General features: G+C 45.5%; 1 protein-coding gene across 1 annotated transcript in view; it reads left to right on the top strand.

Moving 5' to 3' along the window:
• Positions 1 to 495: 495 nt before the first annotated feature.
• IQGAP1 (IQ motif containing GTPase activating protein 1) overlaps positions 496 to 13,030 on the top strand; it is a 58,930-nt gene continuing 46,395 nt past the window's right edge. Inside the window, exon 1 of the mRNA XM_010083705.1 lies at positions 496 to 590. Coding sequence (XP_010082007.1) covers positions 526 to 590 — 65 coding nt within the window. The 5' untranslated portion in view covers positions 496 to 525. The remainder of the gene's footprint in view (positions 591 to 13,030) is intronic.

The raw sequence follows: 13,030 nt of genomic DNA on the forward strand, positions 1-13,030 counted from the left end.
AGGTATTGTTGTCCTTCCTTCATCTTTGACTACCAAAATCAGAGGATAGGTGGAGAGACATGTAGTCACTGATGTAATTTTGAGGAAGAGAAGGGCAAAGCTAGAAGAAAATAAGGAAGTGAAGGATGGTTTCTAAGAAATTGGAAAATGGAAAAAGTTGGATCTCAGTCAAACTGAGAAGTTGGAAAGAGGGAATATGTCAAGTTTATGTGACAAGGAGGAAGGAAACAAATCTGTTACTTTGTCCTTAATTTTTCTGAATCAAATAAAAGCTATTTTTTTTCAGGTTGAGCAACCTGATCTAGCGGAGGGTGTCCCTGCCCATGGCAGGGGGGTTGGAACTCGATGATCTTTAAGGCCCTTTCCAACCCAAACCGTTCTGTGATTCTAGGATGAGTTTCTGTGGGAAGGGTTGGATCTGGTTTTCGGTGTGCCTGTTCAGTTACATTCAATCCTCAACCACCTGAGAATGTGTTTTGACTCTTTGCAGCTGTCTTGGATAATGAGAGATTGACAGCAGAGGAAATGGATGAAAGACGACGCCAGAACGTAGCCTATGAATACCTTTGTCATCTGGAGGAAGCAAAGAGGTGAGAAAAAGTGGTTTTGAAACTGCTGGCGCTTTAAAAGAAGTTCTGATATTTGGTAAGGGTAATTATGTGGATGCAGCTTACCTCTTGTCTGTGTTTCTTAGTGGCTATATGAATTTGTCTTAAAAAAACCAAACGAAACAAACACCCCCCCGCCCCCGCACACACACCCTACACCAAAACAAGCAACCCTGACGTGCTTCTCTAAGATATTCTTAAAGACTTTTTGTGATGAGGACTCTGTAGCTCTAGTGCTTCAGTATTCCACACGCTGGATGGGTTCTTCCTGTTACCTAACTTGTATATGTCTGGGTGCAATATTACCTCTCTACTTGTGAATGGACATGAAGAATGGGTTATTTGCTTCCCCTTAACTGCAACCTTTTACAAATTTAAATTGTCACAGTGTATTTCCCTTGCACTGGTCTCTTCTTAGACTGAAAAGCCAATTCTTGCATATTTCTTTGTGAGTCCTGTTTAATAGATCTGTAGTACTTTTTCCTGTATTGTTCTGACTTCTCCCTGCTCACTCCATGTCTTTCTGGAAGTGTGCTGCCAGGACAGAGAAGAGTTTTCCAACAGGCGCGTTAACATGCATACTTACAAGAGCACAAAAATTACTTTGCGTGCTCTGGTAGGTGTCCTGGTATTGTACCTTATGGCATGGTATCTACATTGTCGTAATGGTATGATGCAGCAGAGTTTTGCTGGGTTGCCACCCTTTTCCTTGAAGGTATGCTGCTGAGTTTTGTTCCATCATGTTTTCCTGACTGTGTTACCTTTCACTTGGTCCTGCCAAATTTGATTTTTCCTGATCTTTGTTTAGTACGTTAAAATACTTTTGATCTTACTCCTGCCCTCCAGCGTGCGTGTAGCTTTTGTGTCATCTCCATGCTTAGTACTCATGTGGTATTTCTTCATTCAGACAATTAATGAAGGAAAAGAGTTGATTTAACAAAATAACAGCTGTCTCAGTTGTTCTGTTGTTATGTAGCAGTCTTTGACTTCAGCTACTAAGGTGCAAGTCTTGTGAAGCAGGCATTGTTCGTGCTCGATAGAGAAAGGGAGGCAGAGTGTGCAACTAAGTTGCTCGAGATTGTGAAAGACATTGAAATTAAAATTGGAGCTAAAATGAACATTGTGAACAGAGGGATTCCTGTACTGTGCTTGGACCAGATACTTATTTTTTGAATAAAAATGGCTTTATGAAGAAGTGTTTAATAGATCAGGTTTGGTGTTTTGTGTTTGGATGTTTGAGGTTTTTTTGGGATTTGGGTTGGTGTGGTGTTTTGGTGTTTTTTTTTTTTTTTCTTCTCCTTCTCTTTCCAAATCAAAGCAGTTTATACAGAAAAGCTGTGGCAGTAGAACTGTAAGAAGTGCCCTGTTCTGTTGTGACACGGCAGCTTGTGCTCACAGGAGGGTGAGGGAATTCCACTTATCTGGAATAGAAACAACCTGAGAGAACTTCTTATTGTGGTCCTTATCCAGAAGTCAGGCTGGTGCACTGTAATATTCTTCATCTGTGTTGTGTTTTGACCTCTTTTTCCTGCGTGGGTGACCTGCTGGAGTATTGTGACATTGTCATGATTAAATTGGCGCTTATCAATTCTGCAAAAGCTTTCTCAAGCTTTGTCTTTCACTGCGGAATGTTTCAGGTTCTCTAAGTTGGAAACTAGAATGTTGTTGGCTCTCCTGTTTCCTTATCCGGCTTGCTGGGTGATGGTACCATGCTTTTCCCCTGGGACAGCAGGAAATGTTTTCATTCTGAGTGATGCCCTAGATTATGTGGTTTCCAGTAACTGTGTAAATTCCATTGTGCCTGAGCAGTGTGTTTCTTCTTGCATGCATCAGGATGGAATCTGACTGTGGTTTTTTTTTCTTGTAGAAGATGTTCCCTATTGAGAAAGAAAAGGATGCTGCGTGCTCTTTATTGCTGATTTAATCTGTTCAGGATTGAAGTGTACTGTCTGTAATCTTGTGGCAATCTCTTTCTGACAGATTGTCTTAGCGTAAACTGATGATACCATTGAGAGAAATTAATATCTCATGCCTGTTTGGTAAAGTCTGAAGGGTCTTTCCCATCGACTGGTTTTCTGTAAGAATTAGTTATGCATGCTTTCTCTTTAAAGTGGGGAGCAATTTTTTTGAGTGGGGGGCCTTGTCTGTGTCTTTAAGCAAAAAGTAAACCTAAATTGTTTGCCAAGTGACCCAGTTAAATTTTGTTTCCTAGAAGAAATCTAATGTTTAAAGAAAAAAATCTGGTCTTTGTCTTTTTGGGTTTCCCACTGTTTAGTTTGAAAGTGTTTGGAGGCATATTTGTTGTCTCTTGGAATTTGGTGTAAACATCCAAGATCTGCTTCAACAGACTTCTTCATCTTCAGCGGTGCCGGGTGCCCAGAAGATTGAAGAGGCAGAATTAGAGAGGACACGGCTTTCTGGACAGATTGAACACATCTAGAGTTAGTGCTGGATGGGAAGCTCTAGAAAACTTTGAGCTGAGTAACTTTGTAAAGCTGGGTCATCAGTGTCTGTAAAGGTGTCGGTGCCAGTTGTTGAAGGAGCTCTTGTTTGAAGATAAAATGTCTAAAATAGTTCCTGACAGCTTAAATCTGCTTGTGAAGGAAATGCGATAGTTGCTCTTTTACACAGAATTAATCTCAAGAGGTTTTTTTATTGCAAATGAGATATTTGAAAAAGAGAAGATAATGCACTGGATGTTAAACTGTTCACAGACTAGACAGAAGCATACTCTGTAGGTGTGATATGTGAAAGCTGTTTTGCCTTACGCAGGTCAGGCTGCATCTGTATTTAATCCATCAGATCCTAATGGTCCTCTCTTTAATACTTGCTGGTCAGTATTGCATGCTGGAAAAGATCTAAAGATGCAATTAGTTGTGTTTGGAAAACATCTGCAGTGATTTAGTCATCAGCCTGTAATGTGGAACCTGAGAAAGTGTTCCTCTAATTGACAAAGTCTTTGGGCTCAGATGGGAGCCTGTCTGTGGCTTCTGGATGACGTCTGTCTGGTTTGCCCATGTTTTATTTCAAATGTATAACTCCTTTTTGGAGATCTTTTGTTTTTATTTTCTAACTTTAGAATGAGGCTTGTTTTTTAAACAGTTTGTACAATTGAAGCATGACTGGATTTTTACAGGTGCGAAGTTGAGAGAGAAGCTCATTCATACATTGATGTATTTGTAGATAAAGTGTGTGAGGACTCTCGATATCTTAATGTATAATCCAAGTCACAAAATAACAGGAATTGGTATTTGCCTGAACATGACTTGGGTAATTCCCAACACAAGTGACCCCTCTAGCTCAGGTGAATGGGTCAGAAAGGCACCGATTGACATGGCAGAACTTACTCTTATGTCGTATAAACAGGGTTTTTCTTTTTATTCCCGGCTGATCAAGACTTTCTTCATTTCCTTGTATTTCTATTTTATTCTCACTTGTAAATTGGGTCAGGTACTGTTTTTTGGGTTGTTTTCTGCTTTTTTGTGTGTGTGGGTGAGGTTTTTTTTTGTTTTGTTTTCTGCTTCTGCCAGATAAGATGCAAGTCCCTTGTTAGATTGTCATAATGACTATTAATAGGTAATATTTTATTACCAGTAGTTGTAGGTTGAGGTAGCTGCTGTTTAGCTCTCGCCACTTCATCTGGGAGTTCTTATCCGCTCCTGTTTGGACTTGAGGCGTTTCTCTGCAATTCCTGTGCTGTTCCACTAACGACATCACGCAGCTGGCAGGGAGCGGCTCTGGAAAGGTCTTGGAATGCACACGCAGACTGAGTTTTTCTGAGCAGTGGGTGGAGGGAGGTGCGGGGAGGACACTGGTGGAGTACCACCGTCCTTGCCTCCCTTGGAATACTTTTTCTGTGACTCACTGGAAATAGTAAGGAAAGGCAGGCCAGGAGGAGAGAAACAGCTGTTTGCACAGAACTCAGCTCAGAGGCAGGGTTTTGCTCTTTGGACGGCAGTTTCTGAAGGAATACTGTACGTCATGCGGGAAGAGAGGACCCCACAGGAACCAGAGAGAGCAGTTGTCACAAAGCCGTTCTTGACCCCTGGGCACTGTGGAGGGCTGCTTATAACCTTTATTTGCAATAAATCAACTTAGTTTTGAGGTGTGACAGCTTTGGGGATGCTGTGCCTTCCCAGCATTTAAACCTTTTTAGCTTCTAAGGGTGAACAATTAAGACAATTAGCTTTGGCAACAGAATGCTGGAATGTGCCTTGAAAAAGACTTTTGCGTGTGTGATAACGAAACTCCTGGTGACCATGTGCTTGGTTCTCATCTGGAGCTCTTCAGGACTGATCTTTTCGGCACACATGGCAGGTGTGGCAGGATCACTACCAGCCAGAGCAGCTAAGGTAATTTTTACCCGTTGTGGTCAGTGTTTGCAACGGAACAAACAGGAACCTCATATTTACTGTAACGGGGGAAAAAGGGATTTTTGTGCCAGAATATTAATATGGTGTTGGGTTCAGTGACATGTTACCAGGGAGCGTACATCAATCACAGGGAAAAACCTGGCCTGTGTGACTCGCTAATCCTTCGCTTTTCTATATCTTTGAACTGACAATGTCTCTGTGGGTAACGAGAATGTTCTGGGACCTTTTAGCTGCGGGCAGCAGTTGTTTTCTTGGCTCTTCATTTGGGAGGCTTTTCTTTTCTTACACATACTGTACCGAGATGCGTTTCAATTTCCACCTACTTCCGCAGAAGAGAACACTCCTGATGTGATAAATTTATTTTATTTTGTTGCTGCCTTTCTGAGAGATCTTTCATCTTCTTGATTCCTCGATTTATTCAGACTTGGCAGAGGGAGTTACTTTAGAGAGAAGTTTTTGTTGGGGATTTTTCATGGCAGTGTCATGCCCTTGCTCAGGTGAGCTGGACCAAGAGCTGAGGCTGTGTGCAGGTTTTCTGAGACTTTGTGAGAACGTGTGCCAAGCCTCTGACTGTAACTGAAGTAAAAATGTTTGAGATTTGTATGTGGAGGCAATGCTGTCCTGGAGTATGAGCTCCCTCTTCTTTCAGTAAAATGAATGGTATGATTTGTCCCAAACATGCCATACCTGTGGTATTGTCGGTACTGAGCAGGGCAGAAGCCTGCGAGCCGTAGCTTTGTACGTGCCTTCAGGGCTCAGGCAGACGCTGTTGTGGGGGAAAAACGAGTGCTGCCCTTTCCCTCTGTCCACTTTGATCTGCTGTGATGCTGCTGTGGCCGTGCACACGTTCCTTGGCACTCCTGCGAGGAGCAGCAGTGGAAGGGCTGAAGGACTGTGAATGGAGGCGTCTGGATGTGAAGGCGCCACATTAGCAGGGACGGGGCTGTTGTAATGGCCAGTGTTCGAAGTGCCCGGGTTAGCAGCCAGTCGGGGAGACCCCGGCCTGTTTGTATTCCGTTGCACGGGACACCCTGTGGAGGCAGAGCACAGCAAACAGATCGAACAGATGGTGGTGATGCACGGGGGTGGCAGGGGACAGCGATGGGCATGGCTGTCAGCTACAGACTGGTATGAAAGGGCCTGTCTGAAACCTGTAAAATCTGCATGCGGCTGCCCACCGAGGAGGAGCCCAAGAGATAAGAGCAGAACTTGACAGCTGGTGTCCCTTGCCCTCCAGGTCCAGATCCTGGACCTCCTGATGCTGACATTGGGCCAGGCATAACGCCCCGGGTGGGCAGCTGGAACATTCTTCTCCTGCTTGCCCGATTGCTGGGCAGGCTGCTTTGGCATCAAATGCTTGCTGGTGCTTGTGAGATTGAGTGAAACCTGGTTTGTTTTCACTTTTTGGCAAATGCAATCAGCTTCCCCCTTCTCTAAGGTCTGGTGTGTTTTGCTGCGTTGCTGGTACGAGGGTGTAACTGCATTTCCTGCTTTGCTGCGCCGCAGGTTCAGTAGACACTGGCCTAAGTTGAATGCAAGAACTTTTTATTTTCTGGAGCAGGTGGCAGATCTACGTTTGTATTTCAGCTTGTGAGATTTCTCAAAGCTATTTGAGTTGAAATTGAAATTAAGAATGCTGCTTTTGATAGAGAACTAGAGAAGAGAATTATAAACCAGTGGACAGTCAAAGTGTGCTTTAGGAAATACACCATGCTCAATAGAATATTTCAAGTTACATTTCTGATTGTTTTGTGGTAACTACTGGTGTAATTTTAATAGCTGTGAAGGTACTTGACTTCGTACGTCACGCTGATTTGAGCAAGGCTCGGTGTGTTCACAGGTGTGATTTCATGTCTGCCTGCCTCGAAGACTTCAAGGGGCTGACCTCGAACACCGTTAGCTCGTGGCGATGGTCTTGCCCAAGATGTTTTTGTTGCACCCCTGTGGAAGCCAGCGTGCTTCCCCCCTCCCGTGGGTTTGAATATGTTCTTCGCAGAGTGGAATTGTAAATATCATTGTTGGTGCCTTCCTGTGGCCGGGACACCTGCTGTTGGGAAGGGGCTGGTGTTCCTCAGGCCGCTCCTGCGGGCCCTGTGTCGCTGTCGGGCAGAAGACGGTGATGTTTGAAATTCCGCGTGTCAGTGCGGGATGCGGGACAGGAGGGGGAAAGCCAGCGACGTGTTCTGCACATGCTGACCCTGAGGGCGAGCAGACCTGTGGGGAGTGCGGGAAGGGCAGAGGAGGCGTTGTTGTTCTGAGCGGAATGCTCGGTATTCTTTCTGTGACGTGATTTGTCTTTTTTTGTAGCATGAATTGAATGGCTGGTAGCAGCGTTCCCTGGCTCGGTTCCAGCTTCTGCTGGCGGTTATACTGTGATCACTGAACCCCTTTGACAGAGGGTTCTGCCCTCTTCTCCCTGCAGTTTTTCTACCACCTACCAGGTTCTTGCCAAATTTTCCTGTTACAGCAGCTGCGTGGATGTTATTGCAACCTCTGCTGCTAGAGGAAGATGATACCATTCACTGCGTGTCAGAAATCCTTTGAAACAAACTCCTCTCCGCTAAAATAAAAGTCCTTTTCAATACAGGGACAGGTACGTTATGTTACAGGTCTTTGTTCTTCAAAATGCAGGTATCCAGGAATTGTGAAACTGGCTAATTAAGTGCCAGAAAATGAAGCATGTGAACATTTTGGGGTCTTTGCTGCTGCAGTCAGTTTTTCATTTTGGCTTTGGTAGATCAGGTGCAAATTTTCCATTTATTTTTCTTGTGGACAAAACTGTTATCTTACCTTTCACTTGCCTCTAAGCTGCTGAACGGAGAAGAAACTTCTTCAGTCTTTCCCCAGGCACTCCTTTAAAGTATTAGAAAGAAAGCTTGTACATCAGCAATTCATGCTGTGATTTTTTTTTTTAACCCAGACCAGACAATTTTGCATGAATTTTGCATCAGTGTTATGACATTTGATGGAGTTAGACCGTAAAGATATCCAGTGTTGATTTTTTTGAGGCTCTGGGTAGTGAGAGGTCAGACAACGTCTAGGTGGATCGTTCCAATGGATTAAAATTTCTGTATGTTTTCCAATAAGAGCTTCTAGCTGTTGTTCCTTGTTGTCTTTGTCTCAATGAGTCTCCTGCTCTTGCAGATACTCTATTTATACTGGTACTATGGGTACTGGTTAAGAGTGATTAAATATTCCCTAATAGCCAGTTTGCTGACCTGGCAGAAATCATCTGTTCTCCTTGGGACAGAGGGTGAGGATATTCTCTGTCAGGCGACTGGGCGCAATCTGCTTGCTGAGACACATGGCCTCCAGAATACAAGGGAAGCTGCTGGAATCTGTTGCTGCAGCCAGAGACAGAGATTTATTTTTTGTAGGTGTGGGCTGATATTGCCACTTTTTTCTCTGTGCAGTTTTCAGTGTATCTCCCTGGAAGATTTTCAGTATGTCCATTCAAATTCACCTTTTCTTTTCTCTTCCATTTAATCTTGGGTATTGTGAGATTTGAAGAAACTAAGTGTAAGATGCACATTTTGTCTGTATATGGATATAGCAACAGGCAGCGGGCGAGTAGCCACTGGATTACTTTGAAAGTGCAAAAAGATCATTTCAGAATTTGCACACACAGTGTAAGCTTGCACATGGAGGTCGCATCTTGAAGATGTGTTTGAAGAACTTGTTTTTGGGCACATAGCCTGCCTGTTTCATGCTTATGAGAAGGAGAGGCGTAAGACTGTCTCACCGTGTGTACGACAGTCTAACTGTGTTAGTACAGCGCAGGTTTAGGCAGGCTTATTTTGCTAGTTAAAATATGTTGGTATAGTATACTGACAGTGTTGCAAAGACTAGAGGATAATATAATTTGCTCCTGGAAAGAGAATCAAGGTCTCTGCCCCTCCAGTCTGCCTCTAGACCTCCTTCAGGAGGAAATGGAGCACATTCAGCCTGCTTGAGGAAGGAGACAACACTCTTCTGAAACGTGGTTGGCAGGGGAGCGCTAGAAGCCAGCAAGGCGTGCTGTGGCACTGGCATGCTTACAAAGAGAAGACTCTCGTCATTCTGACCCATCATCAAGAACCCTGTGGCCAGCGCTCCCAAACCAGAGGCTCAGAAGTCTGCACTGAGGTTCTGTTTGCAGCTAGAGGTGGGCAGTAAGCAGAATGGGATGGGATCCTGTGGACAACTGGCTTCCGCCAACACTTCACATTGGTACCAGGCTCTGATATGAGTGGTTCTGGTTATCCTTTGGCATGATGTGTTCTGTCCTTTATCTTCTTAGAGTTCTCAATGGCTGGAAGCACTGAAGCATTGCTCTTGAGGCCAGCACAGTGGATATGGCCACCAGGAGCAGACCCAGATGGTGTGTTGGGCACAGTCTGGTCTCAGAGTTGAAAAATGTCACTGGCTAGGTCTGTGTATAAAAGGAAAAACCAGTGTCTTGAAATTCTAGGCCAGCTGAAGGTTAGAAAAAATTATTTGTGGCCTCTGCAAATAATTAATTTTACCTTGAAATTACTACTGCCTAAGGATGACCAAGAAGTGAGCTTTCCTTGTTGGTTGGTAAAGATCACTTTTTTTGACTGTTAATGCCTTTTGTGGTTTCTGTGCCATGTTCTGCTTTCTTTTTGTGCTGGAATGTACTGCATGGTAGTCTTGTCATGAAATGAGCCATGTTCCCTACAGGTTTTGTCCAGTTTTTTGATTGTCTGCTGTGCTATTTTTTGTTTATTCTAAGATTATTGTCAATAATCTTCTTCTAGGAGGGCAATCTGCGTTTTGTAGCGGTAGGGCTGACTGATGAGAAAGGTGCAGTTACCACTTCAGTTTGAGCTGGCTTCGGTAGAATTGGAGAGTCCAACGTTACCTGTGCAGTCACGTGATGAAATTTGATTTGATTCTGGGTTAAAAATTACCTTTTTTGTGCTGGTGAGAGGGAGGGAGCGTAGTGGAAACTGATGGAGCGGCAAAAAAGAATTCAGGGTTTCTGCAGAAAGCCTATTGACGGCGCATTGTTCTGACGCCTAGAGGGAGCCCAGGCTCCCCTGCTCCCCCCTGGCCCCCTGAGACCTGGGAAATGCTTTCCTCTTGTTTGTCTGGAAATTCCGCATTTATTTCTCCCTTTTAAGGATGGCAGGTGTTAATTTAATATTCATACGTCAGCTTTTAAATGTAAAAGGCACTGCGCCCTGCTTTCTGGATGCCCCGTGTGTCCCCTGTGCCAGCAGGTGGTGGAGCAATGCTGTGTCACGGGGTTTTGCAGTTATTTTAACTCCCACTTAGGAACCTGTTGGAACAGGTATGAGTACATTGAGACAGCTTTATGTTCTAATTATGGGATAATTATCGTACTTTATGGAGATGCTGGGACAGAGCTGGCTGCTCAGTGTCCTTGGGTACAGCATTACGCGGTGCGCTCACAGGTCCCTTCTCCTTGCGCTTTAGGTCTCCCTGGGTGGAACAAAGGGGGTGGGGGTTTTTTTTGTTGCGCCCGTGAGGTTCTTGGGAGGGTATTATGAACCCTGTTACTAGCACTGGGACTCTTCCAGGGTCTGAGTAGCTCTGTGTCCCCTCGGGAGTGGTGGTCTGAGGCGTGCCAGTGACAGCACAGACGGCTCCTGCCCCGCTCAGAGGGAACGGGGAGAAGGGTTGCTCGTGGGGGTGGGGAAGAGTTGGGCTAAATCTCAAGAGGTCCCTTCCAGCCTCAAAGGTTGTGTGAAGGACGGGCTGAAGCAGCACAGGAAATGCAGCCGCGTGGGACGGGGGCAGAGCGTGATCTGAACAATCATGTTCGACTTGGTTTACAGCATCTTCTGGATAATGGTCCAGAATTTTTAAACTTACGTCCTGTTTTCTCTGTCACTCATTCATTTGATGTCTGCATTTGCTGTCTACAAAACAACTAAGTTTTTTGTGAGGAAAGCAGCAAAACCCAGGAAAATAGTAGTTTGCAGAAGAATACTTTCTTTTTGTAGCTTGTGTACAGAGGTCGGACAGGTGTTCCCAGGAACCTTTTCTTCATGGTTAACACTACTTCTTGTTGCTTTTCCAGGCTCCCTGTCCTGCTGTGGGTTGCAAGCCTCCCTTTTCTTGGGCTCGGGCTGCACTCCACGGTGTAATGGTGTCCCATTTGGGATTTACCATGCTCTCCCAGTTCAACTGTCTACGATCCGCTATTCTTCATTTCCACTAGAAGCTTCTTTGAGAACATCCTGTTCAAGAAGTGGCAAGCAGCTTGATTTTTAATCCCTTTAGAGGGTGTTTGCATTCCTGTTTATAAAATTAACTTGAGGGAATACGACAGTCTGTGCCACAAAACACTGTATTTGTGTCACATTAGAAGGGAAAATGTGGTACCAAGTCTCTTACTGTAGTGAGACTGTTGAGAAGCTTGCAGGAAAGCGAATGCTTTCCTGGCTCAACTAGGCTGAAATTAGCAGCTTCCTATATATATTTTTTCTACTTCAAAATTGTTTCTGTTTAAGTGCACTATGCCTGAAGCATGACATGTAAGGTCTGTGAGACTTTCTGGGGTTATTAACACTGTTTTTACCCGGTCTAGAGGAACTGAGCTTCCTTTACCTTGTGGAAACTTCTCTAGTGTGGGGTATTTTGATTTATGTGTTACCTGGAACTCTTCTGACCGGCAGCCCCCGCCGTCTGACCTGTGTGTCCTGGGTTGGTGCCTTCTGCGCTCCGTCCCTTTACGGCACACAGTGGATGAGCTGTTCGGTTGGGTACCTCAGCTCCTGTCAGAACTTGTGGAACTGGTTTGCTTTCTGTTACTCGCACTTTGACTCAGTTCCTCACTCCCTCAGCATGTCCTTCAGGTTGTATTTGTTTTCTGTACCTTACAGGCGTTGGGTGAACAGTCTTCCTCTTGTTCTCCTGAGCTAGGAGGCGAGGAGCTCCAAGACAGGAGGAGGGGGAAGGTGCCGCACACCATCCCGTGCTTGGTGGCTGACGGTGACCTTCTCACGTGTGAACAGAGGGCCCAAAGGAGGCCACAAAGGTGGTCAGACTGCTGGAGGAGCTGCCCTGTGCGGAAACACTGAGGGAGTTAGGTCTGTTCACCACGGAGGAGAGGTGGCTCAGGAGAAGGACCCTCATTGCAGTTGTCCCGTGCTTAAAGGGCGGCTGCAGAGAGGACAGCGGCTCTCCCTTCACAGGGAGCCGCCTGGAGAGGACAAGGGGCAGTGGGTGCAAGTTGCACCAGGAGAGGTTTCGACTTTATACAAGAAAGAAATTTTCTGCAGTGAGAACAATCAGCCGCCGTAACAGCCTCCTCAGGGACGCGGTAGAGTCCCCGACACTGGAGGTTTTCGCAGGGCGACGGGACAGACGCTAGATAATCTCATCTCTGCTCCCTTCCCACGGGAGGCTGGACCAGGTGGTCCTCTGGGGTCCCTTTCGACTCGGGCGGTTCTGTGGACAGACCAGGCAGCGATACTAATCATCACTTCCTGTCAGCCAGGTACTATCAAAGGGTACATCAGTCAGTCCTCTGGCTTCTCGCAGCTTTTTAGGAAAGTGAGCAGAACCCACAGAGAGCGTGTCAGACTTGAGGCTTCGAAATGTCATTGTTATGTACCTTTCCAAATGGCGTTCTAGGTGCTTCTGCAGAATGTGAAAGGATACGTCCTGATTTCTGCAGGGTATCCGCTCTTTTGGGGATGGGGGGATTTCTCTCCCTCTGCACCCCCGTGTAGCGTTGCAGTGTCCCATCTCCAGGAGCACTTTCTCCAGCGGCGCCGGGGCCGTCAGGTCCGTGTGGTTTGTCTCAGCCTTCATCCAGCTCCTCGTTTGCCGATCGACAGTTTGCACACAGAGCCTTTGCAATCTGGACACTCAGAGCAGAGGCTGCAACGGCCATGTTGTACATTTTATGAAGGTTTCTGTGAGATGTTAATTAGGAAATTTATTCTAGTTTTGGGGGTTGGGAAAGACTAGAAGTGAGCGAGGCGGCCAGAGACGAGAAGCCAGCAGAAGCTGGAAGAATCTGGTGTGTTGCCCGTTTCCTGCAGAAAACCACTCCCTATTGTGGGAGGGCTG

Source organism: Pterocles gutturalis, unplaced genomic scaffold, assembly GCF_000699245.1.
Source record: "Pterocles gutturalis isolate BGI_N339 unplaced genomic scaffold, ASM69924v1 scaffold5, whole genome shotgun sequence".
Taxonomy (NCBI): Eukaryota; Metazoa; Chordata; class Aves; order Pterocliformes; family Pteroclidae; genus Pterocles; species Pterocles gutturalis.